This window comes from Mesoplodon bidens, assembly GCF_964165515.1.
Source record: "Mesoplodon bidens genome assembly, contig: HAP1_SCAFFOLD_97, whole genome shotgun sequence".
NCBI classification, from domain to species: domain Eukaryota; kingdom Metazoa; phylum Chordata; class Mammalia; order Artiodactyla; family Ziphiidae; genus Mesoplodon; species Mesoplodon bidens.
Window position 1 is genome coordinate 94,579 of NW_027672422.1, and position 25,836 is coordinate 120,414.

Here is a 25,836-nt window from a genome sequence, read left to right on the forward strand (position 1 = left end):
CACATGCCGCGTGGTGCAGCCAAAAAAGAAAAAAAAAATGTGTAAATAGAGTTGCATTACAGAGTAACGGAGGAATTAAACCCAAAGTGTTGACAGTGGTTCTCTCCGGGGAGTGGGATTGTGAGTTTATAGGTTAGAAGTCTTGACTTGCAAGTGCCAGAAAATGAGACTCAGATAGCTCAAAGGAATCCGGGGACTCTCAGACTGAAAATCCAGAGGGAGAGGATGGATCCAGCTACTCGGAGTCCCCAAAATGTGTTTTCTTGCTGATTCTCAGCTCTCCCTTCTCCAGAGTCCACTTCATCTTCAATCCACACAAGGGGCCCCTTGGTCCTGAGGGGTGCCTTTATAGAGCCCCATGTTATCGCATCCTTATTATTACTTAAATAGAGGATGCCATTCAGAGAAGAGAACAATAGCTCTTGCTTAAGTCCTGGGTTTCGTTCCCAGTGCCCAAATTAGAGCTTGTGCCCAACTCTGAGCCATCACTGTAGCCACAAAAAATAGGATGGTCTTCAACCCATCTGGGCTCATGTCTGGAGCTCGGATTTAGCTCAACCTGCCTTAAATGGCTGAAAGGGTAAATACCCCTGTGGACAATTGTTCCCAATTGTCATCTCTATTCTGCATTGTTATCACCATACAAACAAGCCATGGTGTTAGCTATCTTTTTTATTTTTATTTTATTTTTTTTGCGGTATGTGGGCCCCTCAACGCTGCGGACCCTCCCGCCGCAGAGCACAGGCTGCGGACGCGCAGGCCCAGCGGCCATGGCCCACGGGCCCAGGTGCTCCGCGGCATGCGGGATCCTCCCGGACGGGGGCACGGACCCACACCCCCTGCATTGGGAAGCGGACCCCCAACCACTGTGCCACCAGGGAAGCCCAGTATTAGCTATCTTTCATTCTATACAGGTAGAATCAATTACCACTTTCTGCTACACTCCCCCAACTGCCCCCAACTTCTAAATGCTCATGTTCCTCGAGACTTTTTGGACTCTTCACATTCTCCCGGTGCCTCGAAATAACATCTATGTGCTGATGGCTCCCAAATGTGAAGTTATAGGTCAGATTCTCCCCCAAACTCCAGGCTAAAATATTAATCTACCTACCTGCCATTTCCATTCAAACGTCTGAGCTGTTTGACCATAAGGTTAAAAAGGACTTTAGTTTCTCAGAGCAGTTTTAGGTTCACAGCAAAATTCAGAGGAAGCTACAGAGATTTCTGATATACCCGCTGCTGCCCCCCGCCATATGCATAGTATCCCCCATTACCAACATTCCCTACCAGTGTAGTACATTTGTTACGACTGAGGAACCTGCGGTGACACGTCATTATCACCCAGAGTCCATAGTTTTCATTAGGGTTCACTCTTGATATGTACATTCTATGGATTTGGACAAATGTATACTGACCTGTATCAGTCCTTTAATATCAGAGTACTTTCACTGCCCTAAAAATCCTCTGTGCTCTGCCTGAAAGCTCAGTCAGTTCACAAAGAAGATACACTAATTCTCAATCTGCACATGAATAGATGTTCTAGGGCTTCCCCGGTGGCGCAGTGGTTGAGAGTCCTTCTGCCGATTCAGGGGACACGGGTTCGTGCCCCAGTCCTGGAAGATCCCACATGCTGCGGACCAGCTGGGCCCGTGAGCCATGGCCGCTGAGCCTGTGCTCCGCAACAGGAGAGGCCGCAACAGTGAGAGGCCCGCATTCCACAAAAGAAAAGAAAAGAAAAGATGTTCTACATCATTATTCATTAGGGAAATACAAATGAGGCACCATTTTAACCCATTGGGATGACTGAAATTTAAAATACTTACAATAGGGGTAGTATTGACAAGGATGTGGAGCAAATGGCAGTCTTATACTTTGTTTATGGTAATTGAAGATGGTAAAATCACTTTGGAAATGGCTTGTAAATTCTTGTAATGTTAAAGGCACACCTACCCTGTAACCCAGCAATTCCACTCCTGCATATTTATCCATGTTAAATGAAAACATATGAGCATAAAAAGACTTGTACAGTAGTGTTCACAACAGCTTTATCTATTAACAGTGGAAAACTTGAAACCACCCAATATTCATCAGTAGATGACTAAAAGAAAAAAACCCAATTGTGGTGTATTCATTGAATGATACCCTTCTCTGCAATAAAAATGAATTGCTGATACATACAGTAACATCTGTGGACTTCATACACTTCCTGTTGAACAAAAGCAGATGGTCAAAAGAATACATAGTGTATAATTCCATTGATAGAGTTCTAGAATAGTCTAAATTAATCTATGATGATAGATATGTTGATAGAAGTCAAATCAATGTTTCCATTGGGTGAATGGGGAGAAGATTTTCTGCCAAGTGTCCCAAGGGCACTTTTCTGGCAGGAAGAAAATGTTTTATATCATGATTAGAGATGGTTACATGAAATTATGGAGTTGTTAAAATCTCTCAACCATACACCTAAAATGTGTACTTATTGTGTATAATTGTCTATAAATTATATAAAGTTGACAGAATAATGGACTAAGAGGCTACAATGAAGGTTAATGATGATGAAGTCAATAGAAATTATAATATAACAAATAATTTAGTAATTCATTAAGAACAGATCCATTTCAAATAGAAATAATGTGTAACATGTTCTTGGATTGTTGATGATCCAAATAATGATGAGTAATGAGTCAAATGATCAAACTGGAAAAAGTACTGAAATTTTGACATAAAATACTGACATATAAAACTCACAATCTGGGCTTCCCTGGTGGTGCAGTGGTTGAGAGTCCGCCTGCCGATGCAGGGGACACGGGTTCGTGCCCCAGTCCAGGAAGATCCCACATGCCGCGGAGCGGCTGGGCCTGTGAGCCATGGCCGCTGAGCCTGCGCATCCAGAGCACAGGCTCCGCAACGGGAGAGGCCACAACAGTGAGAGGCCCGCGTACCGCAAAAAAAAAAAAAAAAAAAAACTCACAATCTGTATCTAAAAATGAGAAAATCTATGACAACTTAGTAGTAATGTGTTATCAATTCCAAGTACTTAGGTTCAATCATTACACCAGAAACTTTATGTGTTCTGAATTCTTACAGCTTATCTTGGAAAAAAGGCTTGATCCAAATTTTTTAAACTTGACAATCCTAAAATGTGCATATTATCAAACGAAGTATTAATTTGAAATGTTCATAAACACAATAAAATTTCATCAATCTTACTAGAAAAGAGACTGAATTACATTTGTGTTCCTTGTATAGAAAATGATCTTCAACCTCATTGCTGAGATAAAAGTGTATGAAGCCCAAATATATAACTTTTATAGAGTTGTGTTTGCAGCTTAAATATTTTTTTTCTGAATTTTTAGTATTTGTGGGGTTTGTCCATTTAAAAAAGTTGTGATTTTTGCTATTCATTTCAAATAAATATTAAAGACACCCCTCAAGTTGTGTAAACTTTGGGCTCTACAACTCCTGAGCATACCTTGGGTCAATGAACCTCTGAGTATAAAAAGCAATTCACGGAAAAATGCATTCAGTCTAATTTGATAAAGCTCAAAAACACGCTAAGCTTCAAATATTTACAGATTAAAGACAAACGTGGTAATATTATAAGGAAAGACCCACAGCGGGCTCCAAAGCAGGATGAAATTATGGCTTCAGTGGCCCTAGGCACTTTTTGCCTTCAGGGGCACTCTCCTCCTTAAAAATACCAAAATTTATATTTTATGACTGTATTGGTGTAAAGACAAATAAATGGTAAATTTAAAAGATTTTCTTCAACGTAATATTCCACTTGTTTTTCTGATTTTATAAGAAGTTAAAACATTTCTGTGTGTCCCTAGCCCAAGCTACCCTGTAAAATGGAGGAGCCCCTCTGTTCAGGATTCACGGTAATATTCCGTTTCTTACACTGTGGTGAGTAGCTTAGCATTTTATAAATATCCTTTCATGGCTACTTTAATAAAAACGTATGTAATACATTCTTCAAGGATACACATTAAAATGGTTATCTCAGGGAAATAGAGATTCCGGTGATTTTTTTTCCATCTTCTCTTTCAGAAAAAGTTTTTTTTTTTTTTTTAATAGCCAGCCAGATCCCTATTTTACAAAAGTATTAATATTATTTTAAAAAGGATACCTACGCAATTTATAGTGCAATATAGTTCCGCACAGTTTTGTAACTTTCGTATTTAAACACTGGATTTGAATTTGGCCAACACAGTCCGCCTGACAGAGAAAAATCTAGAAACGAGAATAACAGTCTTTGCCTCCCGCTGGGATTGTTAAATTTCCATAATAGGCATCGGGGCTTTCCGATAAGCCACGCCCTCTTTCTGGAATGTTCTTCAGCAGGACCCTGCCCACTTCTTCCCTGGCTCACCCTTTCTCATTCTTTGGTTAGGGTTTTCTGCTCAGTAAGATCGTCGCTGGCTGACCGGTCTGGATCGGGCCTAACTCAGCCTCTGCTTTCCTTTAGAGCCTTGATCAGAACTAGTAATTATTTGTTTTTCTGTCTCCTCTATTAGAGTATAAGCTAGTGGTGACGCCTCATCGTCGAAGTCAGCAGTAAGCGTTAAAAGAAAAAAAAAAAATGGGTAGGCTTCCCAGGGGGTTTTACTGTTATATTCTGTACTGTTTTTCCTCTTTCCAATACTTAATGTATCCCTTTTCTATGATACAAAGTATATACTTCCCCCAAAGTACGTGTTGATTACATATTATATTTTAGGTCTCTAAAGGAAATCGAAAGAGAAAAACAATTCCTTCGCAACCCGTAACACCCCTGCTGAAACTCCTGAGGCGTCTAAAAGGGAAGAAAAAGGACTGGGCGGAAAAGACAGCAGGGTAAGCGACCAGGTCGCCCGGGGTGGGCGCATCGGTGGGCGGCCGCTACCCGGAGAAATCCGGGTCAAGGCCGCGGTGGAACCTCGGCCTCAAGCTTTCCCCCAGACCCCGCCCCTCACGGACGCTCCTGATTGGGCGGCCCTGGGAGCCCGGAAGTGACGCCACGCCGGGCTTCCCGGCCTCCAGGCGGAGCCCGGGCGTGTCTCTTCCCACGCCCCGCCCCTCGGGGCACCAAAACAAGAAAGCGGCGGCCGGGGCGGGGCCTGCGGACGGCCGACGCCACGCAGAGGGCGGGTCCTGCGCTCGGGGCTTCTTCGGTTGGGTGGTCGGTTACGGATGTTGGCGACTGATCGCAGGCCCGCACTTCCGTTCTTGGCCGACTGTTGAGTTGAGGCACGGAGGCGGAGGCTGGTTAGCGGCCGGGGGGAGGCCGAGACGGGTGAGGAGAGCGTTGAACTCACGGCTGCTGGCCCGGTGAGCGTGGGAGTGCGCACGGTGTAACCGTCGCAGCGTGTGAGGCCCGGGCGGGTGGGGTAGGGGCGGCGTGAGCTCGGCCGCGTCCCTCAGGACAGTTGCGGCGCCCATTGGGGCGCCCTCCGGTCCTCTCCCTTCGCGTCGTCTGCAGTGCCGTCCCGTGTGAGCTCTTCTGAGTCTGGGCGCTGCGTAGTTTCTGTGGGAGTGAGTGGGGTGTCTCACTACAGAAAGTCTCTGTCCGCTCGGCGCCCCCTGCTTTCTCCTGCTGGGGTTCGTGCCTTTGGAGAGTGTGCCCCTCCCGAGTGGCCACCTGAGCCCTCCCTGCCCCACCTGAAGGCGATGGAGCGCTGACAGCCAGCCAGAGGGCCCTTTGCCGTCCTCCCCACCTTCCAGGAGCGACGATGTGCCAAGACCTGTGTGGCCCAGAAGGAATCGGGCCCGAGGCTCGAAGGAAGAAGAACCCTTGGCTGGTCAGTCAAAGCGGCAGAGGTGTTAGCTACTGACGATCGTAGGGCTGAACTCACCTGCTAATTGCGGGACTTAATGACAAAGTGCCTCGCTGTCCCCAGCGTGGGGACGAGGTCCCCCGTGGAGCCACTCCCCCTGTGGAGTCAGAATGGCAGTTGCACTGTTTCTTCATTCCTTGTTAGATCCACAGGCATGTTGTCTAACCTCTGGGAGCTTGAGCCCTGTCATCAAATGGTAATATTTGGTGGTTCTTTATAAGGATTGATGTGAAGCCCAGGTGAGAGAGCGAGTCTAAAAACCACTTCCTCAGTTTTGTTTTGTTTTGCTTTTTCAGAAATGTTGGGGCCCAGAGTCTGGTTATATATGAATGCAGATCCTCACCCATTCTCAAATAAACCCAGGAATCTCGACTGAAAGGATGGCTTCGCTGTAGGCCATTACCCCAGGTAATTATTTGGTTTTTTTTAATTTTAAATGTTTACATGTTTTATTATTTATTTGGTTGCATTGGGTCTTAGTTGCAGCAGGCGGGCTCCTTAGTTGTGGCATGCGAACTCTTAGTTGTGGCATGCATGTTGGATCTAGTTCCCAGACCCAGGGATCGAACCTGGGCCCCCTGCATTGGCAGCGCGGAGTCTTAACCAGTGTGCCACCAGGGAAGTGTCGGCAGTTATTTGTTAAATAGACACTTAAGACTTTTTTTTTCAGGCACTTATTATGTGCCAAGCACTGAGGAGTAAGACAAAAGAAAAAAAAAATACAGAACGGATCCTTGCCCCCTAACACACGCAGAATTGCTGAGGATGGAGCTTGTAGGTGGGAGACAGATAAGTAAACAGCTCAGCCTAACATGGTAAATGCAGTGATAGAGACCATGTACAAAGTCCTGAGGGGATAGAGAAAAAAGTCATCAAAGACAGATTGGAAGGGAGGGAATGAGTCAGACAAGCCTCCAGGCATGATGATGCTCAGAGGTAGTTCTCAAATCTGGCTCCTCCCACCCCCGCCCCCGAAATATTTACTTATTTATTTATTTTGGCTGTGCTGGGTCTTAGTTGTGGCTTGCGAACTCTCAGTGGCGGCATGCATGTGGGATCTAGTTCCCAGTCCAGGGCTCGAACCCCGGCCCACTGCATTGGGAGTGCAGAGTCTTACCCCCTGGACCACCAGGGATGTCCCCCAAATCTGGCTTTTTATCAGACGTACTGGTGGAGTCTTTTTTAGAACGCATCTGAATTTTCTCAGTGGTATCTCACCATGTGCCTTTGCTAATTTTTTTTGCCAAGTTCCTTTGGTGAGTCTGAGGCACATCCAGGGTTAAGAAGCAGGCAAAGGTATGAAGAGTAGGTGTCCAAGGCAGATGGAAGAGCTTCCATAAAGGCAGGTAATGCCAAACACCAGGAAGCATTTTAGGAAGTGCAAGTGAGGGGGAATGTCAAGAGATGATGCTGAAGCCAGGTCATGGAGAGCCTTGTGTGGTGAGGTCAGAAATTTTAATTTTATCGGCCAAAGGTAGAGGAGTCATTTGTGCTTTTAGAGTCTGGTTTTGGCTTTGGCCTTTGGCAGCACTTTGGAGGAAGAATTGATGGTGGATCAAACAAGAGGCAGATCATTTAGGTTTCTTCTGTAATCCAGACAAATAATGAAAATGTATTGAACTAAGGAAATGGCAGTCTCACTGAGAGTAAAGTACAGAGGTAATCAAGGTGGTAGACTCTATAGAACTTGTAGAGATGGGGGCTAAGGGAGGATAGCATAGGAGAATTCACAGGTTACTGGTTTGAAAAGTGAAGTCATGGTAATACCGTGGATACAGAGAATACAGGACAGATAACACATTGACGGGAAGGACTTTGTTCTGTTCTGGTCCTGTTTACTTTGAGGCAACTGTCAAGTGAGTATAGATTCACTGTACAGTTGGATATTGAGTACGGTCAGCCTTCCATATCTTTGGGTTTCCCATGTGTGGATATAGAGGGCCAACTGTGTTCCCTGTACTCCACTATTTTATGGAAGGGACTTGAGCATCTGCAGATTTTGGTGTGCATGGGGGGTACTCCTGGAACCAATCCCCTGCAGAAACTGAAGGGCAGCTGTATATCTTTGTGGAATTCTAGGCTAGGCTATCATTTATTGAGTAGCTGAAACACAAACATGGCATTGAGTTTTACCTACGTTCTCAGTCTTTGGGGAAGCTTCATTATAAATAGTAGTTGAAGAAATAGGTTGAATTGTCACCCACAAAGAGGATATTGAATGAAGGGTTCGAGTCCTGAGGACAAACCTTTGGAAATGTTGATATGAAGCAGGGGGAAAAGGAACAGATGATTATGGGGGCTGGGTAGAGGAAGTGAGAGAAGAATGGTGTGTTGTCGTAGCTAAGGAATACATGCTTAGCAGTTTCATATGCTTTAGAGGAGTCCATTAAAGAACCTACTGGATTTGGTATTAAAGAGATTATTAGGGACTTTTGTGAAAACATTCAGTGAAATATAAGGTAGAAGCCAGAGTGCAAAGGAGCTAAAGAAGTGAATCTAAATTATTTTTTCAAGGGGAGTTCCCTGGTGGTCCAGTGGTTAGGACTCGGCGCTTTCACAGCCTTGGCCCGGGTTCAATCCCTTGTCAGGGATCTAAACTAAGATCCCTCGAGCTGCTCAGCATGGCCGAGGAAAAAAATAAATAAAAGCAATTGTGAAGAAGTTTAAAATAAATAAATTTTCAAAAAGTTTAGCTAGGAAGGATAGAAGAAAGTGATTGTTATTTGAAGTTTCTGGCCAGCTATTATTGATAAATGATATCCCCTGGATAAGTCAATAGAAAATTACAGTTATACCTCTGGTGAAGCATCCTATGTTATTGGCAAAAATACTGTCTCTCTGATGCACAGGAGCCGCTCTTACTTCTGTCATGCAGCTTGAGGATTCCCTGGACTCCCCCATTTGTAGTTCAGTAATGATTCCAAGCAGTAAAAACACTGATGAACTTAACAAAACTGTCCTCCAGAAGAACTGAATTGTACAAAAATTTGCAAGATTCATAGTCATCTACCAGCAGTTTTCCCTTAAAAGAAAAATTTCAGTATACCCTGTTCAGATTTTTTTGGGCTTAGCTATCAGGCCAATGATGATTTTAGTTTTAGGAACATAACCACACCCACTTATGGCCTTTGAGAGGAAGTATGGAAACATGTTTCTATTGTTGATTTGCTGTAGCACTGTTCTCTCTGTTTTCTAAATTCCATGGCACTTATCTGTTATATGGCAGTACCTCCTATCTACTTTGAGAACATTTAGTTTGCTTTCTGGAATGTGGAAGTAAGCCAGCTCTCTGAGTGAGTGAAATAAAAAGCAGCCTCCATAATTTTTTTTTTTTACTAGAAAGTTTATTTTGCTAACTAACTTCTCTGTTAATAATTATTTTAAAGTATACAACATTTTGGGCTTCCCCGGAGGCGCAGTGGTTGAGAGTCCACCTGCCGACGCAGGGGACACTGGTTCGTGCCCCAGTCCTGGAAGATCCCACATGCTGCACGGAGCGGCTAGGCCCGTGAGCCATGGCCGCTGAGCCTGCGCGTCCGGAGCCTGTGCTCTGCGACGAGAGAGGCCACAGCAGTGAGAGGCCCGTGTACCGCAAAAAAAAAAAAAAAAAAAAAAATGTATACAACATTTTATTTGTACTTCAGTACCTTGATTTTTTCAAAGTTGCAGTTGACTGCAGTCTTGTTTCCTGCTCAAGTCAAGCTTGAAACAACTGATGTTTGAGAAATCTTCCCTGAGTTTCATTTTCTGTCCTTGCATTGTCTAGAAGGGTGAAACTTGTTGAATTAGATTACATCACTGGAAAAACACAGCTTCTGCAGACTTTTAACTTCCTGGTATTATATTACTGGTTTTTCAAGTATGAGAAGTTCTTTGAGTGAAATTTATATTCTGCAGAAACATAGTGTCTATTCTGTTACTTCATATTCCCTAGTTTGCAGCACCCTTAAAAAATGTAATTGAATTAGAATTAGTGTTAGGAAAGGGCAGGACTCTCCAGCTGAACTAGCATATTACTTTTTTAATTTTTCACACAAGGACTGTGTAACTCATGCTATTTTTCTGCTCTACTTTACAAGAAGCTCCTAAATTAGGCCTTATTGAAATTAAGTTTCTTGTACATAAGTTTTGATTTCTCTCCCTTTCTAAATTGCCTTCTAAAATGTCTTTTTCTTTATACTTTAATGTTGAAAGCTGCCCTGCATTCTTTTCAGAAGCCTGAAGAAAGTATACAGTTAATATTTAATAAATTTTAAAAATCAGTTCACAAGACAAATCCATGTTTTTGATTGTACAGAAACTATAAATACTGTCAAGATGTGATCAGTTTCCCATTAGCAGAGCTTATTATGCACTCTGAATTTTTGGGTGGTAATGCATTCAAAAATGTAACATTGTCAAGTTTCTGTACCCAAGTATTCAATGACTTGGGTCATGTTTCTTAACCTTTTATTGTCCCTTCTCCCTCTCTGAAAGGAAACGTTTAAGACATTTCTTTCCTATGAATTTCCCGTGAATTTTAATCCCACCAATATATATTATATACTTCTTTACGTAATGTCCATATACCTGTGCTTTATATGTATAAAGAGTAGGATGTGTTCCACTAACCAGTTTTCATCTCCTTGAGGATGATGTCACTCCTGATGAGAATGCATGGATTAGGATCATCCAGTTAGGCAATGAACTTCATTGGGTTTACAGTTGGGTTTGTAACTTTTTTCCCATCAGGCTGATATACATTCATTAGATAATGAAGGTCAAGTTTTCAAGACCGGTTTTGTTGGGTAATTTCCTGGCCCAATTCCCAATAAAATGTTTCCATACGATAGAACACTTGGTTTGATTTCCCTTGGGTGTGGTTTTCTCCATTTTTGTCAAAGACTGGCTAATAGCTGTTTGGCTAATACATTGAGTTTGTCTGATGTTTCTCGCATGAATAGACTGGGGTTGTGGGTTTGGGGAAGCATACTGCAGAGTTGAAGTTCCTGCCTCATCACATTGTGTCAGGGGTTACCAACACGACTTAACCACTGGTGATGTTAACCTTGATCACTTGGTTTGAGGTTGTGTTTGCCAGGTGTCTCCACCATAAGTGTGATTTTCACTTTGCATCCTTTCTTATTTGGAAGTGTTTCACCAAGTCCAGCCCTCGCTCAAGATAGGGTGGGATTAAGCTCCACTTCCTGGAATGGGGAGTATCTGTATATATTATTTGCAATTCTTCCATAAGGAAAGTTTGTTCCTTCCCCCACATTTGTTTATTCATTCATTTGTATCAGTATGGATTCATGTATATTTATACTGTGGGTTATAATCCAATATTACATTATTTTGTTACTCAGATTGTTTCAGCTTTGGCCGCTGGGAGCTCTTCAGGTTGGTGTCTATTATGTCCCTTTGACATGCCCCCTTCCTTTTGTGTTTTGTGCACGTTGTTTCTGTTCCGGGCTTCCCTGGTGGCTCAGTGGTTGAGAGTCTGCCTGCCAGTGCAGGGGACACGGGTTCGAGCCCTGGTCCTGGAAGATCCCACATGCTGTGGAGCAACTGGGCCTGTGCGCCACAACTACTGAGCCTGCGCTACAGAGCCTGCAGGCCACAACTACTGAGCCTGTGCTCTAGAGCCTGAGAGCCACAACTACTGAGACCGCATGCCACAACTACTGAGGCCCACGCACCTAGAGCCCGTACTCCACGAGAGAGGCCACCGCAATGAGAAGCCCACACGCCACAACAAAGAGTGGCCTCTGCTTGCTGCAGCTGGAGAAAGCCAGCACGCAACAACGAAGACCCAACACAGCCAAAAATAAATAAATTAACATTAAAAAAAGTCCCCCACTATTATTGTGTTACTGTTGATTTCCGCTTTTATAGCTGTTAGCAGTTGCCTTACATATTGAGGTGCTCCTATTTTGGGTGCATATATATTTATAATTGTTATATCTTCTTCTTGGGTTGATCCCTTGATCATTGTGTAGCATCCTTCCTTGTCTCTTGTAACATTCTTTATTTTAAAGTCTATTTTATCTGATATGAGTATTGGTACTCCAGCTTTCTTTTGATTTCCATTTGTCTGGAATCTCTTTTTCCATCCCCTCACTTTCAGTCTGTAACTGTTCCTAGGTCTGAAGTGGGTCTCTTGTAGGCAGCATATATATGGGTCTTGTTTTTGTATGCATTCAGCGAGCCTGTGTCTTTTGGTTGGAGCATTTAATCCATTCATGTTCAAGGTAATTATTGATATGTATGTTCCTATTACCATTTTCTTAATGGGTATGGGTTTGTTTTTGTAGGTCGTTTTCCTTTGTGTTTCCCACTTAGAGAAGTTTCTTTAGCATTTGTTGTAGAGCTGGTTTGGTGGTGCTGAATTCTCTTTGCTTTTGCTTGTATGTAAAGCTTTTGATTTCTCCGTTGAATGTGAATGAGCTCCTTGCCAGGTAGAGTAATCTTGGTTGTAGGTTCTTCCCTTTCATCACTTTAAATATATCGTGCCACTCCCTTCTGGCTTGTAGAGTTTCTGCTGAGAAATCAGCTGTTAACCTTATGGGACTTCCCTTGTATGTTACGTGTCGTTTTTCCCTTGTTGTTTTCAGTAATGTTTCTTTGTCTTTAATTTTTTGTCAATTTGAGTACTGTGTGTCTTGGCGTGTTTGTCCTTGGGTTTATCCTGCCTGGGATTCTCTGCGCTTCCTGGACTTGGGTGGCTATTTCCTTTCCCATGTTAGGGAAGTTTTCGTCCATCATCTCTTCAAATATTTCCTTGGGTCCTTTCTCTCTCTCTTCTCCTTCTGGGACCCCTATAATGTGAATGGTGTTGCGTTTAATGTTGTCCCAGAGGTCTCTTAGGCTGTCATCATTTCTTTTCATTCTTTTTTTCTTTATTCTGTTCCACAGCAGGTGAATTCTACCGTTCTGTCTTCCAGATCACCTATCCGTTCTTCTGACTCAGTTACTCTGCTGTTGATTCCTTCTAGTGTATTTTTCATTTCAGTTATTGTATTGTTCATCTCTGTTTGTTCTTTAATTCTTCTAGGTGTTTTTTCTTTTAATTCTTGTAGGGCTTTGTTAAACCTTCCTTGCATCTTCTCGATCTTTGCCTCCATTCTTTTTCCAAGGTCCTGGGTCATCTTCACTGTCATTTTCCTGAATTCTTTTTCTGGAAGGTTGCCTATCTGCACTTCATTTAGTTGTTTTTCTGGGGTTTTATTTTGTTCCTTCATCTGGTACAAAGCACTCTCTGCCTTTTCATTTTGTCTGTCTTTCTGTGAATAGGGTTTTCCTTCCCCAGGCTGCAGAATTGTAGTTCTCCTTGCTTCTGCTGTCTGCCCTCTGGTGGCTGAGGCTACCTAAGAGTCTTGTGCAGGCTTCCTGATGGGAGGGACAGGTGGTGGGTAGAGCTGGGTGTTGCTCTGGTGGGCAGAGCTCAGTCAAACTTTAATCTGCTTATCTGCTGATGGGTGGGGTTGCGCTCCCTCCCTGCTGGTTGTTTGGCCTTAGGCGACCTAGCACTGGAGCCTACCTGGCTCTTTGGTGGGGCTAATGGCGGACTCTGGAAGGGCTCCCACCGAGGAGTACTTCCCAGAACTTCTGCCACCAGCGTCCTTGTCCCCACGGTGAGGCACAGCCACCTCCCCTCCTGCCTCTGCAGGAGACGCTCCAACACTAGCAGGCAGGTCTGGTTCAGTCTCCTATGGGGTCACTGCTCCTTCCCCTGGGTCCCAGTGCTCACACTACTTTGTGTGTGCCCTGCAAGAGTGGAGTCTCTGTTTCCCCCAGTCCTGTCAAATTCCTGCAATCAAATCCTGCTAGCCTTCAAAGTCTGATTCTTCAGGAATTCTTCCTCCCGTTGCCGGACCCCCAGGTTGTGAAGCCTGACATTGGGCTCAGAACCTTCACTCTAGTGGGTGGACTTTGTGGTATAAGTGTTCTCCAGTTTGTGAGTCACCAGCCCAGCAATTATGGTATTTGATTTTATTGTGATTGCGCCCCTCGTCATTGCAGCTTCTCCTTTGTCTTTGGATGTGGGGTATCTTTTTTGGTGAGTTCTAGTGTCTTCCGGTTGATGATTGTTCAGCAGTTAGTTGTGGTTCCGGTGCTCTCGCAAGAGGGAGTGAGTGCACATCCTGTACTCCGCCATCTTGAACCAATCTCTGAAATTAATTTCATTTAACCCTTTTTACTTGAGTTTGGATGGTGGAGGCTCTGATGGTAGTATAAAACCCCAAATTGGAGACAGTTGAAAACTGTACGTTTCAAACTTAGTAGGAATAGTTTTGTAGCTATTATATTTGCAGCCATTACAGTTTATACTGCCATGACGAGCAGTGAGTTATGGGCAGCAGTTCATACACACATGTGCAAAGTCATGTGTATATATACTTCCAAACCAAGAGAAAATTCTTCTCTATATGAGTTTTTGTTATTGGTATGGACTAATATTTGGGGATTTCTAAGGTTTCCAGGGATTTCGGGAGCAGGGCCTCAGGGAATGTGAAAGGTTTCCTGAGCTTCTCACTTGACTCCAGTACATGATTAGAACACTCCAAAATCTGTACTTTGAAAACATTGATAATTCTATGTCTCTGTATATAATTTCCCATCAGTACTGTATAGTTTTGAGCCGGCTTTATAACACAGCTGTATGTTGCCTTATGATGTTTATTACTAACTGCTTTCATTTCATTATTTTTCATGTGTCACAGGTAAAGTTTTTACGAGTAAGCTCAGATTGAGTTTAGCCAGTGATTGATAAGCTGGCCAGCAGAATGTTCTGGATGTGGTCGAGGCACATTGTAAGTTGAAGACATGATCATTTGTAGGAAATGTACCCATTCTCCACCAGAATAGGCCTGAAGTGTTGTGTTTTTTTTTTTTTTTCTTTAGTCTTTCCATGTCTTCTTTTCTGGATACAGGTACAGAATGAGCACATGTTGTTGGTGTACACCAGGTGGTATTTCCACCATTGACTTCCTGCAACGCTATGCATCCAAGACCCACTCCAGTGAATTTCAAACAGCTGATGAAGACCTCTGCTACTGCTTAGAATGTGTGGCGGAATACCACAAAGCAAGGGATGAATTGCCATTCTTACATAAGGTACTTTACATTAATTGGGCAGTATTTTTCAGAGCTTGATAACTAGGAAGAGAATAAATTTAAACTCTGTTGGAAGCATTCAGGGAACTGAAAACGTGATTTAAACTGTGAATGCTAATATACGTGTAGTATGTAACTCATAGCCTGGTAGATAGTAGGTGCTGAATAAATGCTTATTGATTGATGGAATTGAATTGAAATCTAAAGCAGAATTTTATAATCCTCCACTTTTAGACATTTTGATGTGAAACAGTTTCATGAAATGAAGTGACGTATGGGGTTTTTTTGGGTTCATGTTTTAATGTCGTTGTGTTTGACTTTCTTAACAGCCAGGTATCTGAATGGCTTGGGTTATTCTTTTATTGGCTAATAGTTCTTTTTTTCCCCTCTCTTCATTTTTTAATGTTAAGTGCTATAAATCAATAAAGACAAACATTTTTTTTCATTCACAGGAACCAAAGTGAAACATATAATTTTAAATATGTGGCTTTGAATATTGGTTTATTATATTTATCTGGTGAGAAATGGAATACAGACCATAGAGTTACGTATAATAATATAGAAGAGAGGAGGGGATGATAAGTTATGAACATTTTGAGGAAAACTTTACGTTTACAAAGTTGCCTAGCGATGAAGCTAACCAATGCCTTTATGCTAAAGCTGATGTTTCAAGGTAATTACCTATGGCTGGAACGTAGGAGGGAAGTCAGAGAAGGCCCAGCTTGTGTAAAGAAGCTCCAACTTCTCATTTCCTTTTCAATAGAGTATAGTTGACAGTGCTGTTGATAACAAAACTCTGCAAGAGCAATGTTGTAAACATCTCATGCTCTATGTACTCATGTTCATGTATCATAAAAGCCACTTTTATGTTCAGTGACTGTTTTCTTTAAATGTAATATAATTTTTTTTTTTTTTTTTTTTTTTGGTACGCAGGCCTCTCACTGTTGTGGCCTGTCCCGTTGCTGAGCACAGGCTCCGGACGCGCAGGCTCAGCAGACACGGCTCACGGGCCCAGCAGCTTTGCGGCATGTGGCATCATCCCGGACCGGGGCACGAACCCGTGTCCCCTGCATCGGCAAGCGGACTCTCAACCACTGTGCCACCAGGGAAGCCCTGGTACTTCTTTAAACTTCTGAATTTTTATGCTTAGGAAAAGGCTTTCTAGAAGGATCGTCACATCCAGTATATTTTGTTGCTAATAAGATATAAAGCACACTGCCCGTTTTTCTTTTCCTGTAGGTTTTATGGGAATTAGAAACCTCACGTCTCATAAATCACTTTGAAAAGGCCATGAAGGGAGAAATTGGAGACGATGACGAGTTATATATAGTAGACAACAATGGAGAGGCACAGCTGTTTGACCTTACTGGCGAAGACTTTAAAAATAAGCTTCGAGTTGCTCTTCTTGAAATACTGAAATATCCTTATTTGCTTTTACATGAGCGTGTTAGTGAGTATCTTGGGTGTTTCACAGTTGTATCATTTTTATATTTTAAGAATTGTAAGAATTTGGGTTTATCTATATTGAAAATCTGTTTCTTAAACATATACTTAGGATACTTTTTTTTCCAAACGTTTTATTTTGAGCATTTCCAAACCTAGAAAAGTGAATTACACAGTGAATACCATATACACACCACATAGATTGTACAGCTGCTGATATCTTGCTGTATTTGCTTTATCACATATTTATTCTTCTATCCATTCAATTAATTTTCATTCTTGGAATTTGTCTGTAGCAGGGTTTTTCATACTTGGCACTGTTGACATTTTGGACTGGATAAATCTTGGTTCCTGAGGGACATGCTGTTTATTGTAGGATGTTTAGCAGCATCCCTGGCCTCTCTCCACTAGATGCTGGTAGTGACTTGCTCTCCCCATTACCCTAGTTGTGACAAGCAAAATTGTCTCCAGATATTGCCAAACGTCCCTTGGGAGTTGGGGGTCAGGGCCAGTGGGGGACAAAATCGCCAGGTTGAGAACCACTGGTCTGTAGTAGTTTTCAGTAATCACAATGGCATAGCATATTATGTCTGCCTAGATTTTGGCCATTTATATTTGCATTTCTTAATATGAATCTCTTGAAGACATTTTCCTGATCTGTCAAATCTAACGAAATAACAGTACCTTTAAGGCACCCACTACTGTATCTAGTCCACATTCAGATTTTCCCAGTAGTTGCAAAATGTGTTTTTTGGATGATTTATTTAAATTAGAGTCCAATCAGGGACTGTGCATTTGGTTCCATTTGGTTCCATATTTCTTACATCTCTTTTAATCCAGAATAGTTTACTTTTACGTATGTGTGCACAGGTATAGATATAGTTAGATAAATAGATAGATGGATAGATAGATAGATAGATTTTTTTGTCATAACTTTGACTTGCTGAGACCAGATGGTTGCCCTAAAGAATAATGTGCTTCCTGGACTTTTCTGATTTCTTCCTTGTCATGTTATTTGACTTGTTTCTCTATCCTCTGTATTTTCAGTAAATTGAAAAGTATATCTAAAGATTTATTAGATAAATCAGTTCTTTCTAAATAAATTCAAAATAACTAGATTTTTAAATTCGAACAAGTCATTTTTCAAACATTTATTAAAGAGTACCATATCCAGAAAACTATATAAGCTTGATTTTTCATAAACTAAGCATACTTGTGTAGCTGGCACCCAGGTCAGAAACAAATCATCATCAACACACCAGAAGCTCTCCTCTTACTTTTCCAGTCATTGTCCCTCCTTCCCAAAGCTAACCACTGTCACTACAATATTCTTTGAAGCTTGACAAAATAAAGTTGATTCATCTGATATGGTAAACGTATGAGTCTATTCAGTATACTTTTGAAAGAGTGATGAAGAAATTTCCATGAAGCAACAGGGATTAAGATAGTGCTGGTACAGATAGACTCATGGAGCAGTGTAGAGACTCCAGAAGTAAACCGAATATATTTGGGGAATTTACTCTTTGCTGATGATAGCATTTCAAACCAGTGGAGAAAATGGATTACTCAGTAACTGAGAGTAGGACAAAATAGCCATTTGTGGGGCAAAGCTGATTTTATCCCTGTGGTACAAGATAAAGTCCTCATGGATCAAAATGTAAAATGCTAATGGAATTGGACCTACAGCCATACTTCTAAGAAGGTGCTCTCTGGAGATAATTATGCCCAGTGTGAAAAAAGATGTTTGTACTAGGAAAGTCAGAGCAATTCATAGGCACACACTATGATCAACCTACCGGTCTTTCAGCAGCTAAATATCATTCCTACATTTACAGCATTTTTATGCCTCAGTTTAAAAAAAAAAGGAGCAACTTTTCATTTACTTACAGAGCAACTGAAGGAGCCAAATTTAGGGAATCTTGATACGTTGATAAGATTTATGTCTTATGTTTACTGCCTTATTTTTTCTATTTAGATGAATTATGCGTTGAAGCACTTTGCCGGATGGAACAAGCTAACTGCTCCTTTCAGGTTTTTGACAAACATCCAGGGATCTATTTGTTTTTGGTCCATCCCAATGAAATGATGAGTGTGAGTGTTAGGCAGTGGAAGAGGGGATATTTTATTTTTGCACCTATATTACAGATAACTATAATAGAGGTTTTTGATGTGTACTTTGTTTAAAATATTTGCCAAAGTTATTCTCTTGTTGTTGTAACATTACTGTAGTTCAGGAGGGGGTGCTGGGGGGCTCAAAGAAGAGGGTTAAAAGAGTAGGGAAACAGTTCTGACAGGTGATGCTTCAGTTTAAAAGACAAATGAGGGAATAACCTGAACTTTCAGTGTGTTGACCTGAACTAACGAAGAAGGAGAGTTCTCTCTTGCTTTTCTTGCTTGCCTGCCCCACTCCAAGCACATGGAAATACCAGTCAAAACACTTGAAATAATTATTTTGCTAATAGATGAGATTTTTAACAGGTGATGGGGTAGAGGGGAGAACAAGGAGATTCAGTTCTTAGGTGCCAAACAGGAAGAGGAACATGAGAATCAGAACAGTAGGTAGACAGAAGCAGAGAGCAACACCAGAGGCTTGGAACCTGACTTTGAGCTGATTGCTCGAGTTTGAGGACTTAACATCATGTGGCGAGGCAGCGTGTGCAGTAGGACCTGTGCACATTGGCCTCTAGAACTGAGTTACAACGTTAAGACAATAGCCACGAAGGGTTGCTCTGCCAATAGAAGGATAGTAAAGAGGCTTTTTTTTTAAGTGGCGAAGAAAGAACACGGTAATGGGGTTTCCAGTCAGAATGGTGGTGAATTTCTGTCTCCTTTGTGCCAAACCCAAACAATGATAGAAAAGAATTCAAAAAGTGGAATTCTAAAAGGTATAGTCCCACTTTTTAAAGGGTAAATGTTTCTTTGGACCAGTAATGGAACAGAAATACAAAGTGATACATGGTGGAAACCTGTATGTCGGCCTGGGTGGCTGTAGGTAGCAGGGGACTGAGTTTGTGCATGATAATAAGAATTACAAGTCTACTCCAGGCAAGGGTAGAACCAGAGTCGAGGCCTGTGCTTAAAATAAAGGTGGGGCTTTCCTGCCTGTGAAAGAAGACTGACAGAAAGTACAGCCAGCTGCTCTCCGGGACTGGCTTTCTTAAAGCTGCAAAGCAGTAGAGGAAGCAGGTCCAGCTGAGCAACCAGGACCTGGGCCAAGCACTTGCAGACTGGGTGACTGGGTCTGCAGGGCCAGGAATGACTATATTCTTCATTATATATGTGTTTTTGTAGGTGAGGAAACTGAGTCAGGAGACTTAACCACAGTTACACAGGCTAGTATGGTGACTGGGATTTGTATATAGGCAGCCTGATCCAGAGCCCTAATGCTTTTTTTAAAGTTTTTATTTGAAAATACTTTAAAATTTTCAGAAAATTCTCAAAAATAAATAAAAGTAGAAAACACCTGTATATTCTTTAGCTGTATTCACCAATTACTAATGTTTCACTCCATTTGTTCTATCATTTGCTTTCAGTTAACTACAAAGCTGTTTGTTTTCTGACCATTTGAGAGTAGGTTGCATGTATCATAGCCTTTTGCCCCTAAATACTTCAGTGTATATTTCCTAAGAATAAGTATATTCTCACAATATTATAAACTTCAGTGACTTTAACATTGACACAGTAAGGTCTGTTTTCCAGTTGTGTCGTGTGATCCAGTGTACTTTGTAGCATTTTCCCCCTGTACTCCAGTATCCAGACCAGGATCAGGATTTACATGTAGTTGTGTTACATTAGTCTCCCTTAATCTGTAACATTTCCGCAGCCTATCTTTGTCTTTTATGACAATTACATTTCTGAAGAATAGTCATTTCTGCCTCCCTCCCATTTACAAAAAATAGAATGCTTTTCATTTTGGGTTTGTCTGATGCTTGCGCATGGTTAGGCTTCGGTTATACGTTCCAACTGGAATACTACATAAGTGAAGGATGCTATGTCCTTCTCAGGCTGTCAGATATACGGCATGCCATATCATCCGGCCTCTCATGGTGATGTTAATTTTGATCATCTAGTTGAGGTGTTGTCCAGTTTCTTCACTGTACAATGTCTATTTCTTAAGTACTCTAAGATCACATAAATACCTTACTCCTCACCAAAATGTTCTCCTAAATTTAGCATTACCTGATGGTTCTTCCCTGAGCCAGTTTTTCTAAGATTGCAAAATAGTTTCAACCCCAGCACTTTACACGTTTACCAGTCAGCACTTGACATTGATTATACTATAATCAAGAGCCATTTTCCCTGCTCTTCATTTATTCATCTGTTTATCATAAGTTATAGACTCATTGATTCCTTTGTATTTTTTTTCGATAGCTTAAAATCCATTACTTAATTATGTTGGCATAGAGCCCATTCTTTTGTCCACTAGTTCTATGTTTTGCAAACTTTTCTGCCCATAACCTAAGTAAAAATATTCTTCATCGAGTTCACACACATATAGACATACGTGACCTAAACATTTCACAAAACAGTACTTACTGTTACTATGAAGGACGCCCACTGATTTTTTTTTAAAATTTTATTTAGTTTTTAAGGTTGGTTGTGATCACTAAATTCAGTTTGTAGTGCAGAATAAATTTAAAATCACTTCCCTATGCTATATCGCCATGTAGAGGTGACCTTTGATTTCTTCTGAGGTTTCTCTTTTCATTTTTCCTTTTTTAACTTTCTATTATGGAACATTACAAACATACAAAAATAGATTGGTGTAGTGAACCCCCATATATCCATCACTGTGCTTCATCTGTTATCAATATGTGGTCAGTATTCTACTCCTGTTTAGTTACCGCAAATCTTAGACATCAGAGCATTTCATCCATAAAATACTTTAGTTCGTGTATCAAAAAGGTAAGTGCTCTTTTAAAAGAACAATTACATCGACACACTTATAATAATAATAATAATATATTTCTAGTCAGTATTTGAGTGGAAGTTACTCTCTCAAAAATGCTTTATCAGGGTTAGATCAAATCAGGATCAAGTAAGGTTCACATGTCGCATTCCAGTTGACCCTTGAGCAACAGGGCTTTGAACTGCATGGGTCCTCTTATACACAGATTCTTTTTAATAGCATGTAGTATAGTACTACACAGTTCGAGGTTAGTTGAATCCATGATGCAGAACCAGGATATGGAGGGCTGCCAACTATGTTATATTCGAATTATATTAGTGTATTCAACTACGCAGAGGGTAGGTGCCCCTAACCCTTGTGTGTTGTTCAAAGTTCAATTGTAATTAGTATCTTCCGTCTTTTTTTTTTTTCTGTCATCATGGACCTTTTGGTTTATTTCCTTTAAATGTCTGAAAATCATGTATTTTTCCTAAAGTACTTTATTCTATATGATAGTTTTTTTCTTCCAGTTTTATTGAGGTATAATTGACATACAGCACTGTATAAGTTTAAGATATACGGTGCAATGATTTTTTTAAAGTATTTGATGTATCTTGTTTCCTCTGTAATCTGTAGAGAATCTTATTTTAACTGTATTCTTTCTGTAGACAATTGTGTGTTAAATGAAGTAATGAATGTGTTACACTTTTAGGTTTCACGTTGGGCTATCCTGACAGCAAGAAACTTGGGGAAAGTGAACAGAGATGATTATTATGACTTACAGGAGGTTTTGACTTGCCTTTTTAAAGTTATTGAGTTGGGGCTTTTCGAAAGTCCAGACATTGATACTTCTTCTGTCCTTGAGAAGGGTAAACTGATTCTTCTGCCTTCACACATGTATGATACTGCCAACTACAAAAACTATTGGTTAGGTGAGTATTGTTCCTACACACATATAATTAGTATTTTCCAATATTTCTTATGATTATCCTGCAAGGGAAGGGATCTCTTCTGGTAATCTGATCAAAAGTGCTAAATAAAGGATTTCATAGTTCACAATTCTTGTTCTGTCATTAAATTGACTATTACAACATCTTGTCTTTAAACATTTCTTATCCTAGAAATCATCTGTGTAAGAGGTACATTTTCAAGTATGGCAAATAGATCTTTTATTTAAGGCAGTATTAGATGTTACCGTATTAGCACAGCAGCTGAACTTAATAGGGTTTTGATCTCTTGAAACAGAGGTTTAATACCTCTTTTCCCATCTGTAAAATATTTCCTGGGAGAAAGCGATACTAACTTTGGTTTTCATCAAGTTGTATATTGACCTAAAGTAGTTCTGTCCTACTTCATTGATTCAGAGTCTTACAGTCATGTGTATATTTGGCAGTGACTGGTACTTGAAATATAGTGATCTTAAAATTTAAGGGGTCGGGCTTCCCTGGTGGTGCAGTGGTTGGGAGTCCGCCTGCCGATGCAGGGGACACGGGTTCGTGCCCCGGTCCGGGAGGATCCCACATGCCGCGGAGCGGCTGGGCCCGTGAGCCATGGCCGCTGGGCCTGCGCGTCCGGAGCCTGTGCTCCGCAGCGGGAGAGGCAACAACAGTGAGAGGCCCGCATACCGCAAAAAAAAAAAAAAAAAAAAAAAAAAAAAAATTTAAGGGGTCTTTGATATTATGAGATGCAAATTGTGTGGTAGTCATTTTGGAAATGGTTTTCTAACCAGGTTCGTGCCAGTTTCCCTTTTTATTCAGTCTAAAGTTCTGTTCTTAGGAGGAGGAGTTGTATATGAATATCTCAGACTTCAATGTCTGAGGCACTGGATACTGTTTGGTTTCATCTTACTGCCTTGTTATTCTTTTTGCCAACTAAACTGGAGAAGACATTAGAACAGCTTTATTTAATCAATTCAAGAAAACTATACGTGATCTTACAGGTATCTGCATGTTGCTGACCATTCTTGAGGAGCAAACCATGGATTCACTGTTGTTGGGCTCAAACAAACAGAATGATTTTATGCAATCAATACTTCACGCCATGGAGAGGCAATCAGATGGTAATAAACTTTATTTGCTGACTATTGTGATGATGGTGCACTTTGAAAATACTAGTGTCACTGTAAGAACTTGGGTGTATGATGTGGAGGAAAGAAAGAATGACCGTTTTATGGTTTTGGTCACAGAGTCAGAATTTTTAATTGGAAAGGACCTTTAGAGTTTAACTCGGCACGTTACTTTCATAAAAGAAGAAACTGAAGCCCAAGGAAGTTAACTTACTTTTGAAAAAAATAATTAATTAATTTTTGGCTGTGTTGTGTCTTTGTTGCTGTGCATGGGCTTTCTCTAGTTGCAGCGAGTGGGGTCTACAGATTCCTTCTTTAACATCTTTATTGGAGTATAATTTCTTTACAATGGTGTGCTAGTTTCTGCTGTATAACAAAGTGAATCAGCTACACATATACATATATCCCCATGTCCCCTCCCTCTTGCGTCTCCCTTCCACACCCCCATCCCACCCATCTAGGTGGTCACAGAGCACCAAGCGGATCTCCCTGTGCTCTGTGGCTTCTTCCCACTAGCTATTTTACATGTGGTAGTCCATGCCACTCTCTCACTTCGTCCCAGCTTACCCTTCCCTCTCCCCGTGTCCTCACGTCCATTCTCTATGTCTGCATCTTTATTCCTGTCCTGCCCCTAGGTTCTTCAGAACCTGTTTTTTTAGATTCCATATGTAAGTGTTAGCGTACAGTATTTGTTTTTCTCTTTCTGACTTACTTCACTCTGTACCACAGACTCTAGGTCCATCTGCCTCACTACAAATAACTCGATTTCGTTTCTTTTTTATGGCTGAGTAATATTCCATTGTATGTATAGCCACATCTTTATCTATTCATCTGTCGATGGACACTTGGGTTGCTTCCATGTCCTGGCTCTTGTAAATAAAGCTGCAGTGAACATTGTGGTACATGACTGTTTTTGGATTATGGTTTTCTCAGGGTATATGCCCAGGAGTGGAATTTCTGGGTCGTATGGTAGTTCTATTTTTAGTTTCTTAAGGAACCTCCATACTGCTCTCCATAGTGGCTGTATCAATTTACATTCCTACCAATAGTGCAAGAGGGCTCCCTTTTCTCCACACCGTCGCCAGCATTTGTTGTTTGTAGATTTTTTGATGATGGCCATTCTGACTGGTGTGAGGTGACACCTCATTGTAGTTTTGATTTGCACTGCTCTAATGATTAGTGGTGTTGAGCATCCTTTCATGTGTTTGTTGGCAAACTGTATATCTTCTTTGGAGAAATGTCTGTTTAGGGCTTCTGCCCATTTTTGGATGGGGTTTATTTTTTTGATATTGAGCTGCATGAGCTGCTTGTAAATTTTGGAGATTAATCATTTCTCTGTTGCTTCATTTGCAAATATTTTCTCCCATTCTGAGGGTTGTCTTTTCATCTTGTTTATATTTTCCTTTGCTGTGCAAAAGCTTTGAAGTTTCATTAGGTCCCATTTGTTTGTTTTTATTTCCATGTCTCTAGGCGGTGGGTCAAAAAGGGTCTTTTATGTCATAGAGTGTTCTGCCTATGTTGTGGCAGGCGGATTCTTTACCACTTCACCACCAGGGAAGTCCCCTCTTTAAGAAACATTCCATAATTGTCTTCACCTAACTAATGACTTTCTTCCTTATTTGAGAGCTTCCTAGACATAAGACAGCTTCAGTAGAGGATAAAAAAGTATATGAGCAGTTCTACACGAACGACTATGATAAAAAAAAAAGTAGACTCTAAGAGCCCTGAGGGAAATAAAGCAGAAAGTTCTAAGGTTGACAGTAATTGGGTGAGTTAGAGCACTTGCCTCCTAAGAATACTGCGGAAGATGACAGGTGGTGCTAACAGTGAAGCCATTCTGGTTCTCACTTGGAAAAAGCCAGCTATCTGTTTTTTTCTGTAGGTGGTGTATCTTTATGTGAGTGTCAAAAATACATCTGGAAAGAAAGAATAGAGTAAGATCTTACAGATGCTTGACTGAGGGCTTCTAATTTCCTTAGAAGACATTAAGGAGCAAGTGAAGGTCTTTGAGCAGGGCAGTGTTTTGCCCCTGCATGTAGAGAAGAGGGGAAGGACCGGGCATAAGAGTGTGTGAGTAATGGGAATTCCTGCCAGTTGGATGGAATGGAGATAACAACAAAGCCATGTTGAGAATGGATGGATAAAGAGTATGTATCTCTGCTTATCCAGTGGATGAGGGGTTCAGTCCTTTATTCCAACCGAATGACACACACAATTCAGGATTTCTCATATCATGGACTTTGTTTAGATCTGAAAATACCAAGTTTTTCTTTCTCTCCCTTTTTTTTTTCTACTTTACCTCTGTTATTTATTGAAGGATGGGAGTATAAAGGTCTGGAAGAAGCAGAGGAGGAACGATTCTTTCAGGTTGGCAAATAGGGTGAGAAAGTTGAGTTTATCTGGACTATCTCAGTTTGTTCCACACAACAAGATTTCTTAACAGAGGTGTATTGCTTTAAAAAAAAATGCAGACATTATTTAAAAGTTTGCCAGGTTTCTAAAACCTGTAGTTGACAACACTTTACTTT

General features: G+C 41.2%; 1 protein-coding gene across 1 annotated transcript in view; it reads left to right on the top strand.

The window, feature by feature from the left end:
- Window positions 1-6,135: 6,135 nt before the first annotated feature.
- Window positions 6,136-25,836, top strand: part of LOC308610220 (putative helicase senataxin) — a gene marked incomplete at its 3' end in the record, with an annotated part of 70,196 nt that continues 50,495 nt past the window's right edge. Inside the window, exons 1-6 of the mRNA XM_081259442.1 lie at window positions 6,136-6,224; window positions 14,729-14,912; window positions 16,152-16,362; window positions 18,331-18,440; window positions 21,956-22,175; window positions 23,183-23,302. Coding sequence (XP_081115568.1) covers window positions 14,736-14,912; window positions 16,152-16,362; window positions 18,331-18,440; window positions 21,956-22,175; window positions 23,183-23,302 — 838 coding nt within the window. The 5' untranslated portion in view covers window positions 6,136-6,224; window positions 14,729-14,735. The remainder of the gene's footprint in view (window positions 6,225-14,728; window positions 14,913-16,151; window positions 16,363-18,330; window positions 18,441-21,955; window positions 22,176-23,182; window positions 23,303-25,836) is intronic.